Source organism: Malaclemys terrapin, chromosome 12 (genome assembly GCF_027887155.1).
Source record: "Malaclemys terrapin pileata isolate rMalTer1 chromosome 12, rMalTer1.hap1, whole genome shotgun sequence".
Lineage (NCBI taxonomy): Eukaryota > Metazoa > Chordata > Testudines > Emydidae > Malaclemys > Malaclemys terrapin.
The window spans coordinates 30,348,193-30,368,922 of NC_071516.1; the positions used below are offsets into that span (position 1 = coordinate 30,348,193).

Below are 20,730 nucleotides of genomic sequence, written 5' to 3' on the forward strand. Positions count from 1 at the left end.
GCTGGGGTGGGCCTTTCCCCCTCTGCACACCCACACAGGGGCTAGACACCACCTGCCCCCTAGCGTCATTCCTGAGGCACACAGGGAACCTGAGCCCAGATCAGAACCCTGCAGTTCCCAGCCCTTTTGCTCTGTATACAGCTGTAGCGCCCCACACCCCGATGAGTGAGCGTAGCAAAGGGAAGGGAGAACGAGGGGACCTGTAATGGGATAGGATTTTACAAAGGCTAATAATACACATCTGATTTGGAGGCTGGGAACCATTGTTTTTTATGTATCAGTATCGATGGGCTTCGTCCTCTCACGTTCGGTCCATCACACTTCACTGCTTCACCTCGGAATAATCAGCTTTGCTGAGCGCTTTATTGGAGAGTCTCTATTTAACAGGCCCAGGTTCTTAGGCATAAATGATCACTTCCACCATTTTGAGCTCTTGCTTCTTGTTTTCACTCAGCGCCCCTCCCACCGGCAGGCCACACTGAGCTTTGCCTTCCCAGGCAGCCTGCTCGTTCCGCTGGTCTTTTCCAGCCACAATGGTTTTGTGAAAAATCCTAAAGAAAAGAAACAAGAGTTAGTGGGAATAGAAAAACTGCCTCGCTACTCTCGGTAAGGGGCTCCCCTGTTAGGGGAAGGCAGAGGATCGCTGTGCTGTTCATACACGGGTCTGGTTTGTCAGTGAATTACACTTTAAGCTTTACATTTCAAACAGTCCTTTTGCTTGTTTGCTGAGTATGGGTATCACTAGTAAACAGAGAGGGCAGGGAAAGGGCCAGGAGGGAACATCTTTCAGCAGATAAGTGTCCAGCTCCAAAACGCTGCTAAATGGAAGAAGACACTGTTGTTGAGGTTGGGTGAAACCTCGTTGCAGCTGGTGGGTAAAACTGCTGCCTTTTACTCAGGGCTTGCCTTCACGTACAGCCAGGGCCAGCTCCAGCTTTTTTGCCACCCCAAGCAGCGAAGAAAAAAAAACCAAAAACAGCCGATCAGCAGCACTTCAGTGGCAGCTCAATTGTGCTGCTTCATTCTTTGGCGGCGGGACCTTCACTCCCTCTCTTCCTCTTCGGCAGCACTTCGGCAGCAGCTCAAAGAAGAAGAGAGGGACTGAGGGACCCGCCGCCAAAGACCTGGACGTGCCACCTCTTTCTATTGGCCGCCCCAAGCACCTGCTTCCTTCACTGGTGCCTGGAGCCAGCCCAGCGTACAGCACCACAGCACCAGTGCAGCTGCGCCTGTCACACTTTCAGAAAAGACGCTATTATGCCAATTGGAGAGTTTCTCCCGTCAGCGCAGTCAATCCACCTCCCCGAGAAGTGGTAACTACATTGATGGCAGAAGCTCTGCTGTTGACATAGCGCTGTTTACATGGGGGATTAGGTCAGTATAACTATGTCGATCGGGGGCGTGGATTTCACATCCCTGAGCGACACAGTTATACTGATATAGGTCTGTAGTGTAGACCTGGCCTCAGAATCAGTATAAAAGCCACAGAGTCAGACAACACTAGGTGAGATGCGGGAATGTGCTGGAGAGGAGTATCTCAAAAGTACCAATGTAGCATTTTGGATCAGATTGTCTCTGAAAATATAAATCTACACCGTTGCCGTAGTCCCACCTTAACTCTTCCCCTTGTGCGTATATGTTATGAAAAAAATCTTTAATTATATGACCCCGGCCAGTTGTCCACAGGACCCTGGCTTCATTCAGTGCACAAGTTGGATGTTGTGCAGAGGATGACGCAGGGATACGTAGTGAGTCTGGGTGGAGGTGTGGTGAAGCGGGGAGGGCAGATTCTCTGTTGTCCTGCCTTGTGCCATGTGTAGCTACTAACTCCAGTGCAAAGTGGGTGTAAAATACTCCTAGATCAGAATGAAAGTATTGTACATCCACTTTGTGCTGGCGTAGGTGACTCCACAGGCACAGGGCAATGGAGAACTAGGCCCAAATTCTGTTTGTAATTGGCTAGTTCTTGGTTAGACAGCGCAGAAGCCACCGAACGCGTTATGAGCCTCCATGGTGCTCTGTCCAGAGCCAAATCTGGCGCGTTACAGGTAGAATGTAAGGGGATAGGAGTCTTGATGCTGTCCAGACGTTGTGTTGTAAATCTCTTAGGGGGTCTTTTCACTGGCTCAAAGTCAAAGATGAATCTCCCAGGGAAGTTGGTAGGCATTGGAGCAGATGACCATACCACCTTAGCGAGCACTGGGTGCCCATTTCAGGGAACGGGACCTGTTTAGTTAGGAAGCAGAGCTCTTTGTTTGACTTGAATTTGTATCATTTGATGGTTTTGATCATGCTGAGATGTTTCATCTCAATGGTGTCTAACTTCTTTTCAATCTTGACAGCAATAGGTTTCAGTCCCCTAGCGCAGAACACTGACCACTGAGCATTATATATCCTCAGTTTCATCTCTCTACCAAGCTAGGTGTTCGGTTTGAGAAAGACATTTTTGACAAGACTCCCCCATTACTGACTTCGCTTGTGCAATGCGGACTTCAGGTTCTTTCTCGATGCCCTTCATTATCGACAACAGAGCTGAGGTAGGTGAAATCACTGGCAATATCAACTGGGTGGTTGCCCACTAAGATGCTAGAGGCCACAGCCCAGCATGTTCCAGATCAGTGACCAGAAGAGTTTTGGGTTTACCCGAATTAGTTTTCAAGCCAATTTTTGCAATTTGCAATTCCCATGATGCAAATATGGCCTACGTGCAAAATTGCAACACTGTAACTGAAATAACATCTGAGCCCTTAGTGGACATAGTGGGCAGCATGTACAGTGGATGAGACAGGCAATGTAGTATAACATTATCAAAAGCACCAAAGTTCTACTGAAAGTCATTTGACCATAGCCTAAGGGTCATGTCAGGGAATGGCTAGAGCTTGCTGTGCTCCGGCTATCCCAGCTAGCATACAGTCTCTTGGGAACTACTGCCAGCTGGTAAGATCAGAGCAGCCCCAGAACTGCCCTGAGAATCTGAGTGCCATAGCTGACTGCACCTTCCCTCCACATCAGAACTTGGCCCAGCAGATAATCTGGGTCTGTGCTATGAAGCATAAGCATGAGGGGGCAGAGTTAAGGGTGTGCATGCAAGACTAACTTTCCCTGATTCTAGAGTGCTGCATTTTACAGCCTCACACTTCTTTTACCATCATTTTTTAAAATGGAATATACTTTAATTGATGGTATCTCTGTACACACATTGCATATATTATGCATATATTCAATGCAAAAATATGTATTGTTAATTCAAGGTTAAGATTGCAAAATCAAGCACTCAGATCAGGAAATTCCAGGAGTTAACTCCTGTGATAGATGCTACAGAAAAAATTAATATCAGGTTGATAGTTTACTGTATTTAATGCAATAATAATTTATGTTTGTACTGTTTCCATGGGATCTGAGGTCCCAAGTAAGTTTTATAAGTTCCATTCAAAGAACTACATTAAGGGGACACAAGAAATGCACAGTAGCTCTGCCCCCTGAGCACTTGCTTTACAAACCCATCTTTATTTACAATCCCGTTCTCAAATTTCCCCCCACTATTGGACACACACACATTGCAGGTTGTTAACCACAGTTGTGTTCAAGTGTTCTAACGTTACATTCATTTCAGTCAGATGTTGCGATGGGTTCAGTGAGTCTCACATTTTCGTCTCAGAAATGCCCTATGCGAAGTGCATCCTAAGTACTGTAACGAGTTGGTTCCATTTAGCACCTATCACAGTGTATGGAGGAGGGTGAGGTTGGGAAATAAATGCTCAGAGGGGAGCCCTAGTGATGATGAAATCTTTGCTCTATTTCTGTTGCTGCCGGGCTGACATTATCTGCCGGCGATTTCTGGAGTCTAGTTCTTTTATTCGAGGTATTTCTAAGGATTTGCCCAGGGTGTTCAGAGTTTGGCACGCAGGCTCTTTTGGGCAGTGTAAGTATACATCGGAACAAATAAAAGAGGAAGAAGCAATTTTTTCTTTACACACAATCACGAGGTTAACGCTGCATTAGCTCAGAAACTGCTTTCTACAAAAGTATGCCTACCGCTTGTTATTTGGTTTTCACTTCCCAATATTTCTTTTTAGCAGAAGTTATTTTTGAGGCAACTTTTTAGTTATGTTCCATTCTCAATACAGATTGTTACAAAATTGTATTGATGCCATTCTAACATTATTTTCACACTGCAGCAAATGTTGTTCACTGCAAATGTTTAACATTATGAGAGAGACAAGGTACATAAGGGAATATCTTTTATTGGACCAACCTTGTCTCTCTCATATACTGGGATCAATACGGCTACAACACTGCATTTAACACTATGTCATTTTGAAAATTACTGACTGAACTGAAATTGAATCATTTCCAGCTTTGCATCTTTTACTGAAATACCATGTGACAGAGCAAAGGAACATTTTAATGAAATGGATAGATAAACGTTATGTCTAAGGTTGTAAAAAGAAGTGTCATCTTGTATTACTTGAGAACCTGCATGTAATCATGTAATTAAAGAATGTATTAGAAATGCATGCACCCAATGGGAGAGAGTTTAAGAGTACTTACTTATTATTATTTATGTTATGGTGGAGCTCAGACACTCCAACCAAGATGCCATAGGGATGGACACCGTCCAGACCCACAGTGAGAGACATTCCCTGCTCAAAGCTAGGAAATGCAAGCTATGGCTGCATTAATCAGGATTCACTCCTGCTGGCACACAGAAGTGTAAACTGCACCTCCCTGCCCCAGGGAGCTCACTATATGCTAGGGGGCATTCACCCCACAGGAAGGCAGAGTTCACACACAGCTTTAGTCTCCAATAGGAACTCTATAGACACCATGGCAATGGAGGCTGCTGGGGGGCTGTCGGGGGTGCAGGGCACATGGGGGGGGGGAGAATGCTGAATCATTGTACCCCCTTCCCCGCCTCGCCAGAGCTGCCCACTCTTTGAGCTGTGCTACCTGATGCAGCCACCTGCTCCAGCAGACGGGAGATGACAGACACTTCCCACTGCATTCAGTTCACCTCAGACCCAGACACAATGCAGGGAATTTGAAGAACACCAAGGAAAAGGAGCTGGGTCTCAAGGACTGACTTACAAAGAGTGTAGGCTAAATAGCAACGAAGGAAGGAACATGACAAGTATCTGAAGGATGTAAACACCAAAGAGACAGACTGCAAAGATAAACTGAATCTGACTATCAAGAGAAATGAGACCTTTTATACTGGTGAATGCAGTTTTGATGGAAGCCTCATAGATTGAGACCTTTAAAATTAGCTTGGACAATGCACTTGAAAATGCATTATAAGAACAACCCTGCCCTGCTGGGGCTGGAGCAGAATAAGGTTTTTCCATCTCTAACTTCTATAGTTCTTCAGACATTCTGCAGGATGCATGTACTGGGGGAATGTTCTGACTTTTGCGGGCACTGAACAAGATCTTTAATGTTATCCAACTGAATGTTTGCATAACTATTTTGAGTTGGTACAAACCTGAATTAGGTCTGGGTCATTTCTCTTTGGAAGTGTAGCTCTATTTTCCTCATACGGGATACTTTGTTCCAGGTAGGGAAGGGGGATTTCTTGAGAACATTTGCATTGGCTCCTATTCCCCAGGCAAGGATCAACTGTAAACCCTCTCTCTATGCTCAAGGAACTCTTGGGTTCTTTCTGCTTTGACTTGAAGCAGTTATAATAGTCATTTGATGTGCCTAGTTTTTGGGTAGCAGCAGGCTGGCAGGATGGGCAATAGTTGGGGTGATATATGGAATACTCTGGTAGTGTTTTCTCTCTCCCACCATGCTCAGAAGGTGTTGCAGCATACATGCCATGTGCACAAATTTGATGCATGGCATCAACTTCCATATTGCTTCTGATATTCCCGCTTTCACCCATTTCCATTCGCTTCCCTTCTTTTAGGAGTTCATTTGTCACCGTCTTTGCTGGAACACTGTTCTCAAAGTAAGACTGTGTGTTAGTGAACTGCCCCCTTGTGGCTTCTTGCTTGCGTATGTTTTCCAAAGATGAATGAGTTGGAAATACAGATTGGTTACTGTACCAGTATGTTTCATTCATGTTATCTGGTATTTCTCTATGGCAGCACTCCCTTGCTGGCTCAGGTTTGCAGGGTCCCATACCAGTAGCAGGACGGCTTATGGTTTTCTTAGTAACTGACTGGAAAATATCTCCAGTAGGGAAGAGTCCATGTTGTGGCATCTGTCCACATCTGCAAAACATGAGCTTCTTCAGGATGGAGTCTCCAGAAGGAACTGGGGCAGACTCAGAGTCCAGTTTCTCCAACGGTACATTATTAGTGGCCTGAAACATACTCCTCTGCTCTGGTGGCTGTACTAAATTACTGATATTCCCAGTATAAGGAGAATCCAAGGTGTTCAAATTGTCTTCAGGATGAAATGTCCCATCTGCAAGACTCTGACTCTCTCTTTCATCTTGGAGAAATGGGGCAGTCAGACTTCTCCTCTCAGCTGGTAAAGGTGGGCTCAAAAGACCTTCCTCTTTTGTTTCTGGATCATATGCAGTGGAAGAGATCTCTCCTTTACATGGTGACCTCTCATGTTTCTTTTGTGCCCCCGGCCACCCAAAACAAAAGTTCAGAATGCTCTGCATCTTCAAATCCTTTTTTCTTTTGGAAGGAGAGATGTATTGGGTCTCCTCAGTACTGTCTCTATCACTTAGCAGAGACTGTGCAGAAATTCTACGTGTTACACCACCTCTTTTGGATGGTTTTCTGTTAATGCTTAGGGATTTCTCAATGCCAGAATATCTCCGCTTTGGATACAGGTTGACACTCAAGTTAGATAAAGGACCACAATGACACTTAACAGTTTCTGATAAAGGCACGTAATTCAATTTACCTATTTCTGTTTCTTTCACAGTTTTGTAGTGACCAGATTTTTGCTTAAAAGGTTCAATATCCAAAGTCTTTGTGTTGTCAAGGTTGGAAGAGATGTAGGGTTTGTTTATAAATCTTTGATCTCTTTGAGCTTCTTTGGGTTTGGTAGACACGATAGGATGTCTTATGGACCTGCAGACTTTTAATTGATGTTTCTGCTCTTCAAAGGGCTCTTTAATGGATATCCCTTTTCTGTAGGGAATTTTTTTAACACTATAAGAGGTTGAAGGCCAAACTGTATCCTGTGTATCTTCAGAGGACACAAAGAACTGCTTGGCAGACGGGGGTTTAAATATAGAAGATGCTTGTTCTATCTGAGCTCCGGGAATGTCAGAATCAGATGAATCGGTCTGCGTTTCCAGAGGCTGATTGGCTTCAGGACCTGGGACTTGTTGGAGTCCTACCTGCCCAGTAAACGGAATAGCTTGCTTTCGAGTGTCAGTATCTAAGTGCACAGGATTTGGAACTATAGAAATACGCAACTTGTTAAAATATTGGTTAAGCTCAGGCTCTCTAAGTTTGAAAGCTAAGGCAGGTCTACTTGCATCGCCTCTGACTTTCCTAACCTTTGAAGAACTACTATATTTTGTTTCAGCTCCTGCTAATGAAACAGATGGAACTGAATAACCTGCTTCCAATGCTAGAGATATAACAAGAGTTGATGAACTAATGGGCAAACACCAATGCTTGGAGGTCTGTGGTTTGACAGGTATATCAGTCACTGCTTCCAAAGGACAATGTAAATGTCCATTCACCAGTTCACCAGAAGATAAATCTTGATTGGCAATACTTTCAGTGTTATGAAACACAGCAGCTTTCTTCTTGTCCAGTTTTCTGTTTCTCTGTTCCTTTAATAGTGACCGTTTTGAACATTCACAAACAATACATTCACCAGGGTCTTCCCCTCTACAAGTGAAAGAAGCCTGCACAGCTTTATTGCACTTCGAAGTTGGAGGAGAATCAGCTGGCGGGTGCTTTTGATGTAGCTTATTAACTATGTAGGCTTTCTTAATTGTGAAAACGGCTGGCTCCTGTATTGGTTGCTCAGTAATGAAGAGCTGGGGGCGGTCACTTTGGGAAAGTAAATCCTTTCGAGATGATAATGCAGACCTTGACTGAAGCACTCGTGCTGAACAACTTGCAGATGGGTGATCAATTGTTTGACTTCTGTTAAATGTAGAAGGTGGTATGGATTTTGGTGCCTTTTCTTTTTGGCTACTCCTAGAATATTGTGATTTTTTCCCTTGTAGTAAAAGATAGTCCCTGCCGTTATTTTTTTTGTTGGTTTGATTGTTTCCTGAGACCAGAAAAGCTTCTGTCAAGTCATTGGTGGTTTGGCTTCTTTCCCTCTCTTCTCCCAGGGAATGGTACTGATCATTTGTATCAATGTAAGAATGACGATCACTTTCACTGTCCGAGCCAGTTAAATCTAGAGAGGAAACACTTAGAAGTTATTTTCAACTAAAAATGATTCTTTACAATAGAACACTTACAAAATATATCACAAGGAATCATTATCACTCACAATATTAACTAATGGCAAGATACATTACTATAAAGCAACGGTTCTCAAACTGTGGGTCGTGACCCCAAAGTGGGTCGTGACCCGTTTTAATGGGGTCACCAGAGCTGGCTTAGACTTGGTGGGTCCGGGACTGAAGCCCGAGCCCCAGTGCTCGGGGCCAAAGCCCAAGGACTTCAGCCCTGGGTGGTGGGGCTCAGGTTACCCCTGCCTAGGGTTGAAGCCCTGGGGCTTCAGCTTTGCCGCCCCGCTCGTCCCTCACCGGGGCAGTGGGGCACGGTTTTTGGCCCCTACTCCTGGGGCGGCATGGCTCAGGCTTCGGTCTCCCCTCCAGGGGTCACACTGTAATTTTTGTTGTCAGAAGGAGATCGTGATGCAATCAAATTTGAGAATCCGTGCTATAAAGTATCAGCAACAAATTCACCAGAGAGAAACAGATTCATATTAATTTCTTTAATAATTCACTACTTAGTCTTCAAACCAAAACACTGCTGAAAGTTTAGACAAGGTTTTGTAGCCTGACTTTCATTTTACCTTTGCAGCTACAATGGCTATGTGAAAAGCTTGCTTCCCAGGAACAAGAATAAAAATCAGATTCATTTGCAACGTCACACCATGCTGAGTTCTTGCTGGACATAGCACCTAAAATATAAATATATAAGAAGAGGCTTTGAAAAAATAACTCCTCGAAACAGGGAGGTTGATGCCACAGATAGAAAAAATGCTATGTACCTGCCCTCCCTGTGGGAGAGGAGCTGCCCACTCTCACTCCTGCTGTACCCTGTCCATCTCATGTGGGAGAGGCGACATCACCCAGGGCTCCTCCAGCTCCATGGGGAGAGCTGCCCCCTGAGCACCCCAAACCTCACCAGCCCATTGGGAGAGCTTCCCCCTGTGCACCCCAAACCTCACCAGCCCATTGGAGAGCTTTCCCCTGAGCACCCCAAACCTCACCAGCCCATTGGGAGAGCTTCCCCCTGAGCACCCCAAACCCTGCCAGCTCCATGGGGAGAGCTGCCTCCTGTGCCCCCCGAACCCTACCAGCTCCATGGGGAGAGCTTCCCCCTGAGCACCCCAAACCCTGCCAGCTCCATGGGGAGAGCTGCCTCCTGTGCTCCCCGAACCCTACCAGCTCCATGGGGAGAGCTGTCCCCAGGCACTCCCTGCCCCCTGGGGTCGGGCTCCGCCCCGCTCACCCGCAGGCTCCGCCCCTCCCGTGGCTCATGGCCTCTGCTGCCCACGCGCCCGCCGCTTCCGGGTCCCCGAGGGGATTTGCCTGACGTACGCATGCCTCACAGCGCGTCGGGGTGACGTCACACGGCACTGTGATGGAGTTCCGACGTCAGCCCCCCGTCCCCGGTACTGGCCGGCACCGAGCTCCCCCGGAGGGCCCACGGGCTCCCCCTGCAGCGCCCGGGGACTCTCCGTATCAGGAAGCGGTCCCGTGCCGCTCCCCGCCCCAGTACCGCACGGTCCGCACCCCCCGGTTCCAGCCCCTCCGCCTGGGACCTCGCCTCTCCCTTGGGTGCTCATCCCCCAGCGGGGGTCTGCAGCCAGCGGGACCCCTCCACGGGTACCAGCCTCCCAAGTCTGGGCCTTGCCCAAGGGACCTCCCTGCCAAGTGGCACCCCCCCTCCCCACGGGCTAAGTGGCACAGTGACCGCCCCGCCTCTCAGACAGGGCCAAACCAAAGGGCCAAATGAGCAGCTCAGAAGAGAGAGTTGATAGCATCAGATTGAGTTTCCCTCCTCCTCTATGGGGGTGTCTGCAGTTTAATTGCCCTGGGAAGGTGAAGGAGGGGAGTGCGAAGCCCTGCGGAGTGCCTTCCTGCCCCCACTGGCACTTAGGGCCTGGCAAGGTGAAGGGGTTGTCTACCTGGGAAATTATTCTAGCCAAAGTGAGGTAGGGTGTGAATTTAAAGCACTCCAGCTATTCTGGAATAACTCCTTGTGTGGACACACTTATTGTGGAGTAAGAGGGCCTTTTTCTGGTTTTTGGCCCTGGAGTAAATGGGCATATCTCCCATTAACTTCGCTGACTGCTACTGGACTTCATTGTGAGCATGTACACCAGACCTGAATTTGATGCAGAATATGGCTAGTGACTTCACAATAGTCATCTTGGCGCTCCACGTTTGTCTCGCTGATTCCATTTCCAAAGAGCTGAATCTACAAATTAAAAACTTATCTACTCCACATGCCAATGACACAAGTTCCACCTGGAACACTTCTGGTCCACATGTCACCAACCATTAAAATGCTGCAAACAGAACTTAATTCTGTTGATGTCTGAGGCAAAATAGACTCCAGCTTTCTCATCTGATGTAAAGGAGCAGCAGACACCACTGATTTGGTCAGCTTAATGGACTCTCTCTACATACACACTCATCATACATCATTCTAGAGCTTATTGTGTATACTTGAAGATGAGGTATGATGTGGAGCTGTCAAGTGGTACCCTTACCATAAAAAACAGGGATAAATAATGACACTATCAACACATTAAAATGACCACTTTGAAATATTTGCATTAGTTTCTGTTAGTTTAATGACTGTGTATTATTTCAAAACATAAATTTGGATTTCTTTTGACCTCAAAGCATCACAACAACAATCTAAAGGGTAAAAATAAAATCTTAGCACTGGTGACATTTCTAGTCATCATCATCATGGGTTGCCACATTCTTTATTCTCTTGGTATATACACAGTTCTGTGCAGGAAAGATTGTTCTGACTACAGTTGATTTTCTCAAGTATTTTTCATGGTGAATTGGTGCTGGACGTTTTTTGTTTTTTCAAACACTGCAAAAGAGAATCTGCCTGGGTAGAGTGACATTTTTTCCCCACACTTCAGTGATATTTCTTGTGATGCTGGACTATCTGGAGACTGTTCTTGAAATACCTCTCTGTCTCTTGAGTGAAAGATATTATTTCAATCAAGGGTCTCTATGATGATTATATTATCTTCTTCATGGATGAGATTTCCATCCGCATGTAGTGGTACAATTCCATTTGGAATGAACACATCTCCTTGGAGTCTTTCTACTTCAGTTTTTGCAGCACTAGTGATGAATTGCCTCAGTTCATCATAATTGATAAAATCAGTGAAGATGTAGCCTGTCAATTAAACTACAAGCCCCAGATTCATGGTGTAGCTGTGCAGCCAGGCTTATGTGCAGTGGTGTGTTTATTTTGGAACTGTTAAACCCTATGTGCTCTGCAATTGAGGGCATCTTATTTGACTGTCTTCTGAAAGATGATACTCATTGCTGGCTGAATTATGTGCATTTTTATCCATCCATGGATGGACAAAGAAACTCTTGCACCAACTGGGGCACAAAAGTAGATGACTTCTCTAAACTACAATCACCTGGCTTTGGATAATATTCTGAGACTTTCATTTTGGCTATTTCAGACTGAAGGATTGAAGTGGCATTATACAAAACCACTCGCTCACCAGAAGAACATTGACCAAACATTTAGATGACTTAAGTTCCTGCTTCAGATTACTAGTAGCTTGGATAGCATCAGCTAATGTTATTGCACTTTATAGAACAAAGGTAGATTTGCCTAGTTCGTGCTGTGCATGGAATGAAATTGCAGAACCAGAATGTTTTTCTAATCTTGCTGTTGGGATTGCTTGCAGTTTCTACATCTGAGGGAAGTAGGGCTTTATATCTTTGTAGCAGCTTGGATAGGAGAAGAGCCTTCTTGCTGGTTAATGATCTTATATACATTTCTTCAATCAATTGATTGAAATGCAGTGTCATAAGATGACTGTATTGTTGAAGTGTAACTAGATGGTTTTGTGTTAAGATTCGTTTTACTCAAGTAGGAAGAAAGGCACGTTGAGTAATAAATTGCATCCTTAGCAATTAAGTCTTCCACGGGTATTCTGCACAACATATCATCATCTCCTCTTTGAAGTGCTGCCTCCTTGAGATTGGTTGCTCTCTCCAGTGTTTCTATTTTATTAATGTGTTGTGTTTTTTATCAAGCAAACAATGCAACAGGACCAATCACTGGAGGATGTGCATACTCTGGAAGCAGGTGAATATGATGCTGTCTGATCAGATTGTCGGTTTTCTTTCCTGGGTTCACTACATGTGTCAAAGTCAACTTTCTTGTGTATTTCTGAAAGCAGGCCCTGTCATAGAGTATTGGTGACACATCATCTAAACTAGAAGAGGCATCCAATAGCTGCCAATACAATTAATATCTCCTGGCTTTTGCTGCCAGCATCACAGAATTCTGTCCAGCATTGGTGGCTTTTGGCAGTTTTATATTGTTTTGATTTCCTTGACAAACAACAAAGTTTGTGGAGAATCTTTTTCTCTTTGATGTAAGCTTTAAGGGGTTTGTGTACTCCATGTCTTCATATATTGTAACTTCCCTATAGAGTTAAAATTCCCAATGTATCTTGTTAGCATTACCATCACCACTATCACCCTTTCTCACTTTGTACAAGTAAACAGGCTTGTGCTAATCTAGATATAAATTAGATCTGTTAGTATCAAAATTGCCATTTTTGTTTAGTGAGCACTTTCTGTACCAGTGTAGACCAATATAAAGCTTTGTATGATCATCTCAAACAGTAAGTGTGCATAAGTGTCACTAAATTAAAAGCTAGTTTCCAGAACATTTCAAAGGCTAGTATTCGACATTGGGGAGGCCTCATCTGGAGTACTGTGTCCAGTTTTGGGCCCCACACTACAAGAAGGATGTGGAAAAATTGGAAAGAGTCCAGCGGAGGGCAACAAAAATAATTAGAGGGCTGGAGCACATGACTTATGAGGAGAGGCTGAGGGAATTGGGATTCTTTAGTCTGCAGAAGAGAAGAATGGGGAGGGATTTGATAGCTGCTTTCAACTATCTGAAAGGGGGCTCCAAAGAGGATGGATCTAGACCAGTAGTAGGCAACCTATGGCACGTGTGCCGAAGGCGGCATGCAAGCTGATTTTCAGCGGCACTCACACTGCCCGGGTCCTGGCCACCGGTCAGGGGGGCTCTGCATTCTAATTTAATTTTAAAAGAAGCTTCTTAAATATTTTAAAAACCTTATTTACTTTACATACAACAATAGTTTAGTTATATATTATAGACTTAGAGAAAGAGACCTTCTAAAAAAGTTAAAATGTATTACTGGCACGTGAAACCTTAAGTTAGAGTGAATAAATGAAGACTCGGCACACCACTTCTGAAAGGTTGCCGACCCCTGATCTAGACTGTTCTCAGTGGTACGTGATGACAGAACAAGGAGTAATGGTCTCAAGTTGCAGTGGGGGAGGTTTAGGTTGGATATTAGGAAAAACTTTTTCATAGGAGGGTGGTGAAGCACTGGAATGGCTTACCTAGGGAGGTGGTGGAATCTCCTTCCTTAGAGGTTTTTAAGGTCAGGCTTGACAAAGCCCTGGCTGGAATGATTTAGTTGGGGATTGGTCCTGCTTTGAGCAAGGGGTTGGACTAGATGACCTCCTGAGGTCCCTTCCAACCCTGATATTCTAGGATTCTATACTACATGCATTTCAAATTAAAACCCTCAACCAGGCAGACTAGATGCTACATTGTATGTACAAAAGCTTACAAATGGAGAAGGATTACATTAGGAATTCACATACATTTATATCTACCCACTGTTCAGCACAAACTATGGGCATCCAATCTATGCTGCTGGTGCACAACCTTCAGTCTGAGATTGATCTGGTCAGCAAATTTCAATTGAAAATATAGAAAACTATTAGAATGACATGGGAGATGCATATTCTTAATTGTCAAAGTAATGTGAAAACATTTAATATTAGTATATTGGAAAATTTGATATTTGCCATTCTTACCACATGTTAAACAGCTTAAGCATTCCTGGAAAAAAATACTTGCCCATGAAAAACCAATACAGAGCTTTTAATATATTGTTCTATGGTACCTTTAACCAATAAACACTATGGTAAGGTGTTGAAATTAACTTAAACAGTAAAAACTGTATTCAGAATTATGTTGCTGTATTTCTGGAACTGTGCAAAAATTGAAACTTTCTCTTTCTGGGTACTATTGTTTCACTTACAGCACCACTTGACAGTTTCACATCATACCTTATCTAAACATACATAAAATAAGCTTTCAAATGATAGATGATGTCGGTGTGTGTAGGGCAGGTACATTAAACTCCAAAAAAATTGCCTTTTTTGGAGAACTGCCACATGCCTTACAACTGTGATTGGCTCTTAATAGAAAAAGCAGCTTGATTTGTCACCAGCAGCTCTAGATCTTATATACACAAAGCAGATCTGCTGAGTAAGAAGACACAGTTTTTATGCCCCCTTCTTTTCTGCAGGACTTCCTGGATGGCAGGGATTCGAGCCTTTAACTCTTGCTTTTCTCATACCATCTGTGTTCAAACTTTCTCCCTATCTTGACATATACTATATGAGGATTTTTTCCTGAAAAATGTAATGGCGTCTGTCACTTCATCATAGTACAATACCCCCTTGTTAATCTGTGCTTCACAGCAACCAGAATGACAAAATGGAGGCTGCTGGATTGGGGTGTAGCACTAGACTTTGAAACAGAAGATCCATGACATGCGATAGTCAGAGCTGTAGCTCACCAATAACTGGTACACCAGAGTCTTCTTGGCTAGACTGTGGCTATTGGAAATGTCACTGCTTGGTCCTTCATGAGCTTAATCAGAGCTCTTACAAGCAATGAGATCAGAGAAATACAGACTAATGATCCTGATGGGGCTGATGCAAGATGTGGAGTGGATGGCTCTGCAGTGCTGTCTTTTTGCCATGTGTAAAATACTTGAATCATGACTTTTGTGATTAGGGGAAGCAACTTGACACCAGTTACTTAGGTCTGACACCTTCTGGCTACTTGAAGTATCCTGTTGAACTGATTCTTTGGATCATTCACAAATCTCTTATTATGCATGGTCCTCAGAGGTAGCAACGCTGTCTTCACCCATCTGTATGGTTCTAAGGCCAAGCTTCTTAGGAGCCACACAATCATTAGAAAGTCTCTTCCTTCGCTTTTCATTCTTTCCTCATTGCCAGGAAAACCTACCGTACTTCATGAGACACCACTCACCATTTATCTATTCAGGGCAAATTCAATACACAAAGATTTTTGAACTGCAAAGAGCAGAGATTTGTGGAGCTGCTGGTTTTGCTTAGGCCTGGTCTACACTACAAGTTTAGGTCGACTTTAGCAGTGTTAAATCAAATTAAGCCTGGACACGTTCACACGACGAAGCCCTTTCTTTCGACTTAAAGGGCCCTTTAAACCGGTTTCTTTACACCACCTTCGACGAGGGGATTAGCGATAAAATCGGCCTTTGCGGGTTGGAATTGGGGTAGTGTGGACGGAATTCGACGTTATTGGCCTCCGGGAGCTATCCCACAGTGCTTCATTGTGACTGCTCTGGACAGCACTCTCAACTCAGATGCACTGACCAGGTAGACAGGAAAAGACCCGCGAACGTTTGAATTTCATTTCCTGTTTGCCCAGCGTGGAGAGCACAGGTAACCACGCAGAGCTCATCAGCACAGGTAACCGTGATGGAGTCCCAGGATTGCAAAAGAGCTCCAGCATGGACCGAACGGGAGGTACGGGATCTGCTCGCCGTATGGGGAGATGAATCAGTGCTAGCTGAACTCCGTAGCAGTAAAAGAAATGGCAAAGTATTAGAAAAGGTCTCCAAGGCCATGAAGGACCGAGGCCATAACAGGGACACACAGCAGTGCCGCGTGAAAATTAAGGAGCTAAGGCAAGCCTACCACAAAGCCAGAGAAGCAAATGGAAGGTCCGGGGCAGAGCCGCAAACTTGCTGCTTCTACGCGGAGCTGCATGCCATTCTAGGGGGTGCAGCCACCACTACCCCAACCATGTGCTATGACTCCCTCACTGGAGAAACACACAGGGAAGAGGGTTCGGGGAACGAGGAAGATGAGGATGGAGTAATGTAGGTAGCTCACAGCAGCAAGGAAGTGGAGAAACCGGTTTCCCCAACAGCCAGGATATGTTTGTCACCCTGGACCAGGAACCAGTAACCCCCAAACTCACCCAAGACCCTGAGGGCACACAGGGGACTTCTGGTGAGTGTACCTTTGTAAATATTACACATGGTTTAAAAGCAAGCGTGTTTAATGATTAATGATTAATTTGCCCTGGCAATCGCGGCCAGTACAGCTACTGGAAAAGTCTGTTAACGTGTATGGGGATGGAGCGGAAATCCTCCAGGGACATCTCCAGAAAGCTCTCCTTCATGTACTCCCAAAGCCTTTGCAAAAGGTTTCTGCGGAGGGTCTGCCTTATCCCGTCTGCCATGGTAGGACACTTTACCACGCCAGGCCAGTAGCACGTAGTCTGGAATCATTGCATAACAAAGCATTGTAGCGCATGGCCCCGATGTTTGCTGGCATGCAGACAACATCCATTCCTTATCGCTCTTTGTTATCCTCAGGAGAGTGATATCATTCACGGTCACCTGGTTGAAATGGGTGATTTTATTAAGGGGACATTCAGAGGTGCCCGTTCCTGCTCTTCTGAACAGAAATGTTCCCCGCTGTTAGCCACGCGGTGGGGGGAGGGGTGAAGTGATCATCCCAGAGAATTGTGTGTGTGTGTGGGGGGGGGGGTTAGTTGGGTTTGTGCTGCATGTTAACCCGGAAACCACAGCCCCTCCTTTTACATAGAAAACCCATTTTAAATGGCCAACCCAATTCATCCTTGATATGGGAAATGAGGGCGCTGCTGTTTGAAACCATTCCCACATGTTAAGAAGGTTAAAAAAGCCAAAAGACTGTGGCTTACCATGGCTGCCTGCAAGCCGAAATCTGTTGCCTGGCACTGCGTGAGTGATCTCTCATACCAAACCAGCAGGCCCTCACTATAAGAGGAAAAATGTGACCTTGTAACGAAAGAGTGTACCCATTGTTCTCTAAAATGTGTCTTTTTTAACCACCTCTCCCTTCTCCTCCACCAGCTGCAAATGTTTCGCCTTCACAGAGGCTAGTGAACATTAGAAAGAGAAAACGGAGGACGTGGGACAATATGTTCACGGAGCTCCAGATATCCTCCCACGCTGATAGAGCACAGCAGAATGCGTGGAGGCAGTCAATGTCAGACATGAGAAAAGCACAATATGAAAGAGAGGAGAGGTGGCGGGCTGAATCGCGGGATGAACAGAGCAAGTTGCGGGCTGAAGATGATAGGTGGCGTCAGCTTGCAGACAGAAGGCAAGAGTCGATGCTCCGTCTGCTGGAGCATCAAACTGATATGCTCCAGCGTATGGTTGAGCTGCAGGAAAGGCAGCAGGAGCAGAGACCGCCGCTACAGCCCCTGTGTAACCAACAGCCCTCCTCCCCAAGTTCCATAGCCTCCTCACCCAGATGCCCAAGAACATGGTGGGGGGGCCTCCGGCCACCCAGTCACTCCACCCCAGATGATTGCCCAAGCATCAGAAGGCTGGCCTTCAATAAGAGTTAAAGTTTTAAAATGCAGTGTGTCCTTTTCCTTCCCTCCTCCCCCACCCATCCCGGGCTACCTTGGCAATTATCCCCGAGTTGTGTGATGAATTAATAAAGAATGCATGAATGTGAAATAACAATGACTGTATAGCCTCTGCAAGCGGTGCTCGAAGGGGGGAGGGGAGGGTGGTTAGTTTACAGGGAAGTAGAGTGAACCGGGTGGGGGTGGGGGCGGAGGGTTCATCAAGGAGAAACAAACAGAAGTTTCACACCGTAGCCTGGCCAGTCACAAAACTCGTTTTCAAAGCTTCTCTGATGCGCACCGCGCCCTGCTGTGCTCCTCTAACCGCCCTGGTGTCTGGCTGCGCGTAATCAGCGGCCAGGCGATTTGCCTCAACCTCCCACCCCGCCATAAATGTCTCCCCCTTACTCTCACAGATATTGTGGAGTGCACAGCAAGCAGCAATAACAATGGGGATATTCTTTTCGCTGAGGTCTGAGCGAGTCAGTAAGCTGCGCCAGTGTGCTTTTAAACGTCCAAATGCACATTCCACCACCATTCGGCACTTGCTCAGCCTGTAGTTGAACAGGTCCTGACTCCTGTCCAGGCTGCCTGTGTACGGCTTCATGAGCCATGGCATTAAGGGGTAGGCTGGGTCCCCAAGGATCACGATAGGCATTTCAACATCCCCAACGGTTACTTTCTGGTCCAGGAAGAAAGTCCCTTCCTCCAGCTTTTGAAACAGAGCAGAGTGCCTGAAGACGGAAGCATCATGTACCTTTCCTGGCCATCCCACGTTGATGTTGGTGAAACGTCCCTTGTGATCCACCGGGGCTTGCAGCAGCATTGAAAAGTACCCCTTGCAGTTTATGTACTCGGTGGCTTGGTGCTCCGGTGCCAAGATAGGGATATGGGTTCCGTCTATGGCCCCACCACAGTTTGGGAATCCCATTTCAGCAAAACCATCCACTACTGCCTGCACGTTGCCCAGAGTCACTACCCTTGATATCACCAGGTCTTTCATTGCCCTGGCAACTTGGATCACAGCAGCCCCCACAGTAGATTTGCCCACTCCAAATTGATTCCCGACTGACCGGTAGCTGTCTGGCGTTGCAAGCTTCCACAGGGCTATCGCTACTCGCTTCTCAACTGTGAGGGCTGCTCTCATCCTGGTATTCTGGCGCTTCAGGGCAGGGGAAAGCAAATCACAAAGTTCCATGAAAGTGCCCTTACGCATGCGAAAGTTTCGCAGCCACTGGGAATTGTCCCACACCTGCAGCACGATGCAGTCCCACCAGTCTGTGCTTGTTTCCCGTGCCCAGAATTGGCGTTCCACGGCATGAACTTGCCTCAGTAACACCATGATTTCCACATTGCTGGGGCCTGTGCCTTGTGAGAGGTCTATGTCCATATCAATTTCCTCATCACTCTCTTTGCCGCGCTGCAATCGCCTCCTCAGCTGGTCCGGGTTTCGCCTTGGCATGTCCTGGCTCTGCATATACTCCAGGACAATGCGCGTGGTGTTCATAGTGCTCATAATTGCCGCGGTGATCTGAGCGGGCTCCATGATCCCAGTGCTAGCTATGGCGCCTGGTCTGAAAAAAGGCACAAAACTAGTATCTAACGGACCAGGGGAAGGAGGGAGGGCCGAGTGACGACATGGCGTACAGGTACAGGGAATTAAAATCAAGAAAGGTGGCTGTGCATCAGGGAGAAACACAAACAACTGTCACACAGAATGGTCCCCCCAAAGATTAAACTCAAAACCCTGGGTTTAGCAGGCCGTTGATTTCACGGAGTGAGGGGAAGGAAATGAATACAGAACAAATCTATTTTTTACATCTTAAGCTGGCAGCCGACGGTGCAGCATGACTGATAGCCTCTGCAGTACGACAACGATGGATACCAGTCATAATATAACATCTTCTACCAAAAGGCAAGGGGCTGCTGCTGTGTAGCAATGCAGCCCCACATCTGCCAGCCCCCAGATCACCCTCGGCCTCTTCTGGGTGCTTAGCAGACAATACTGGGCAATTGGCAGAAAATAGCATACTACGACTGATAGTCATCATCATCAAGACAATAGAATGTCTGCCCAAGTGCCCATGATTGACAGCCACTGCAGTACAACGATGATGGTTACCAGTCATAATATACCATCTTCTACCAAAAGGCAAGGGGCTGGTACAATGCAGCCCTACAGCTGCCAGTCATGCTACACCATCTACCACCAAAAGGCAGTTAGCTGCTGCTGCTGTGTAGCAATGCAGTACCACGTCTGCCGGCACCCAGATGACATATGGTGACGGTGAGCTGAGCTGAGCGGGCTCCATGCTTGCCGTGGTATGTTGTCTGCACAGGTAACCCAGGTAAAAAGGCGCGAATCTATTGTCTGCCGGTGCTCTGACGGAGGGGGAGGTGCCTGACAACATGTCCCCAGAACCCCCCGCAACACTGTTTTGCATCATTCAGGCACTGGGATTTCAACCCAGAATTCCAATGGGCGGTGGAGACTGCGGGAACTGTGGGATAGCTACCCATAGTGCAATGCTCCGGAAGTCGACGCTAGCCTCGGTACTGTGGACGCGGTCCGCCGATTAGAGCACTTAGAACATTTTATGTGGGGACACACACAATCGGCTGTATACAACCGATTTCTATAAAACCGGCTTCTATAAATTCGACCTAATTTCGTAGTGTAGACATACCCTTAGTTTCTTTCTCTCTGGCTAGTGTCTGAGCTTTTTATTAAAAACCTCCCACAATTGGTGTAGTACTGGTGCAGCTCCAATGGTGGGAGTGCTGTTATAAACACTCTGCCTGTATTTTTAGCCATGTG

At 46.0% G+C, this 20,730-nt stretch overlaps 2 protein-coding genes across 4 annotated transcripts; one reads left to right on the forward strand and one right to left on the reverse strand.

The window, feature by feature from the left end:
* Positions 1 to 281: 281 nt before the first annotated feature.
* On the reverse strand, positions 282 to 9,793 carry LOC128846712 (uncharacterized). 3 transcript variants are annotated; one of them, XM_054045955.1, is made up of 4 exons: positions 9,710 to 9,793; positions 8,959 to 9,066; positions 5,483 to 8,331; positions 282 to 551 (listed from the first exon to the last, which is right to left on the reverse strand). In XM_054045955.1, the coding sequence occupies exons 1-4, from the start codon at positions 9,711 to 9,713 to the stop codon at positions 447 to 449; spliced, it is 3,066 nt and encodes a 1,021-aa protein (XP_053901930.1). In that variant the 5' UTR covers positions 9,714 to 9,793; the 3' UTR covers positions 282 to 446. The 3 variants fall into 3 exon arrangements, with proteins under 3 accessions (XP_053901930.1, XP_053901931.1, XP_053901932.1); XM_054045956.1 differs by lacking the exon at positions 9,710 to 9,793 and adding an exon at positions 9,621 to 9,699; XM_054045957.1 differs by lacking the exon at positions 9,710 to 9,793 and adding an exon at positions 9,157 to 9,241.
* Positions 9,794 to 15,549: 5,756 nt separating this feature from the next.
* On the forward strand, positions 15,550 to 17,980 carry LOC128846975 (mediator of RNA polymerase II transcription subunit 15-like). The gene is made up of 2 exons (XM_054046273.1): positions 15,550 to 16,516; positions 17,407 to 17,980. The coding sequence occupies exons 1-2, from the start codon at positions 16,441 to 16,443 to the stop codon at positions 17,907 to 17,909; spliced, it is 579 nt and encodes a 192-aa protein (XP_053902248.1). The 5' UTR covers positions 15,550 to 16,440; the 3' UTR covers positions 17,910 to 17,980.
* Positions 17,981 to 20,730: the final 2,750 nt, after the last annotated feature.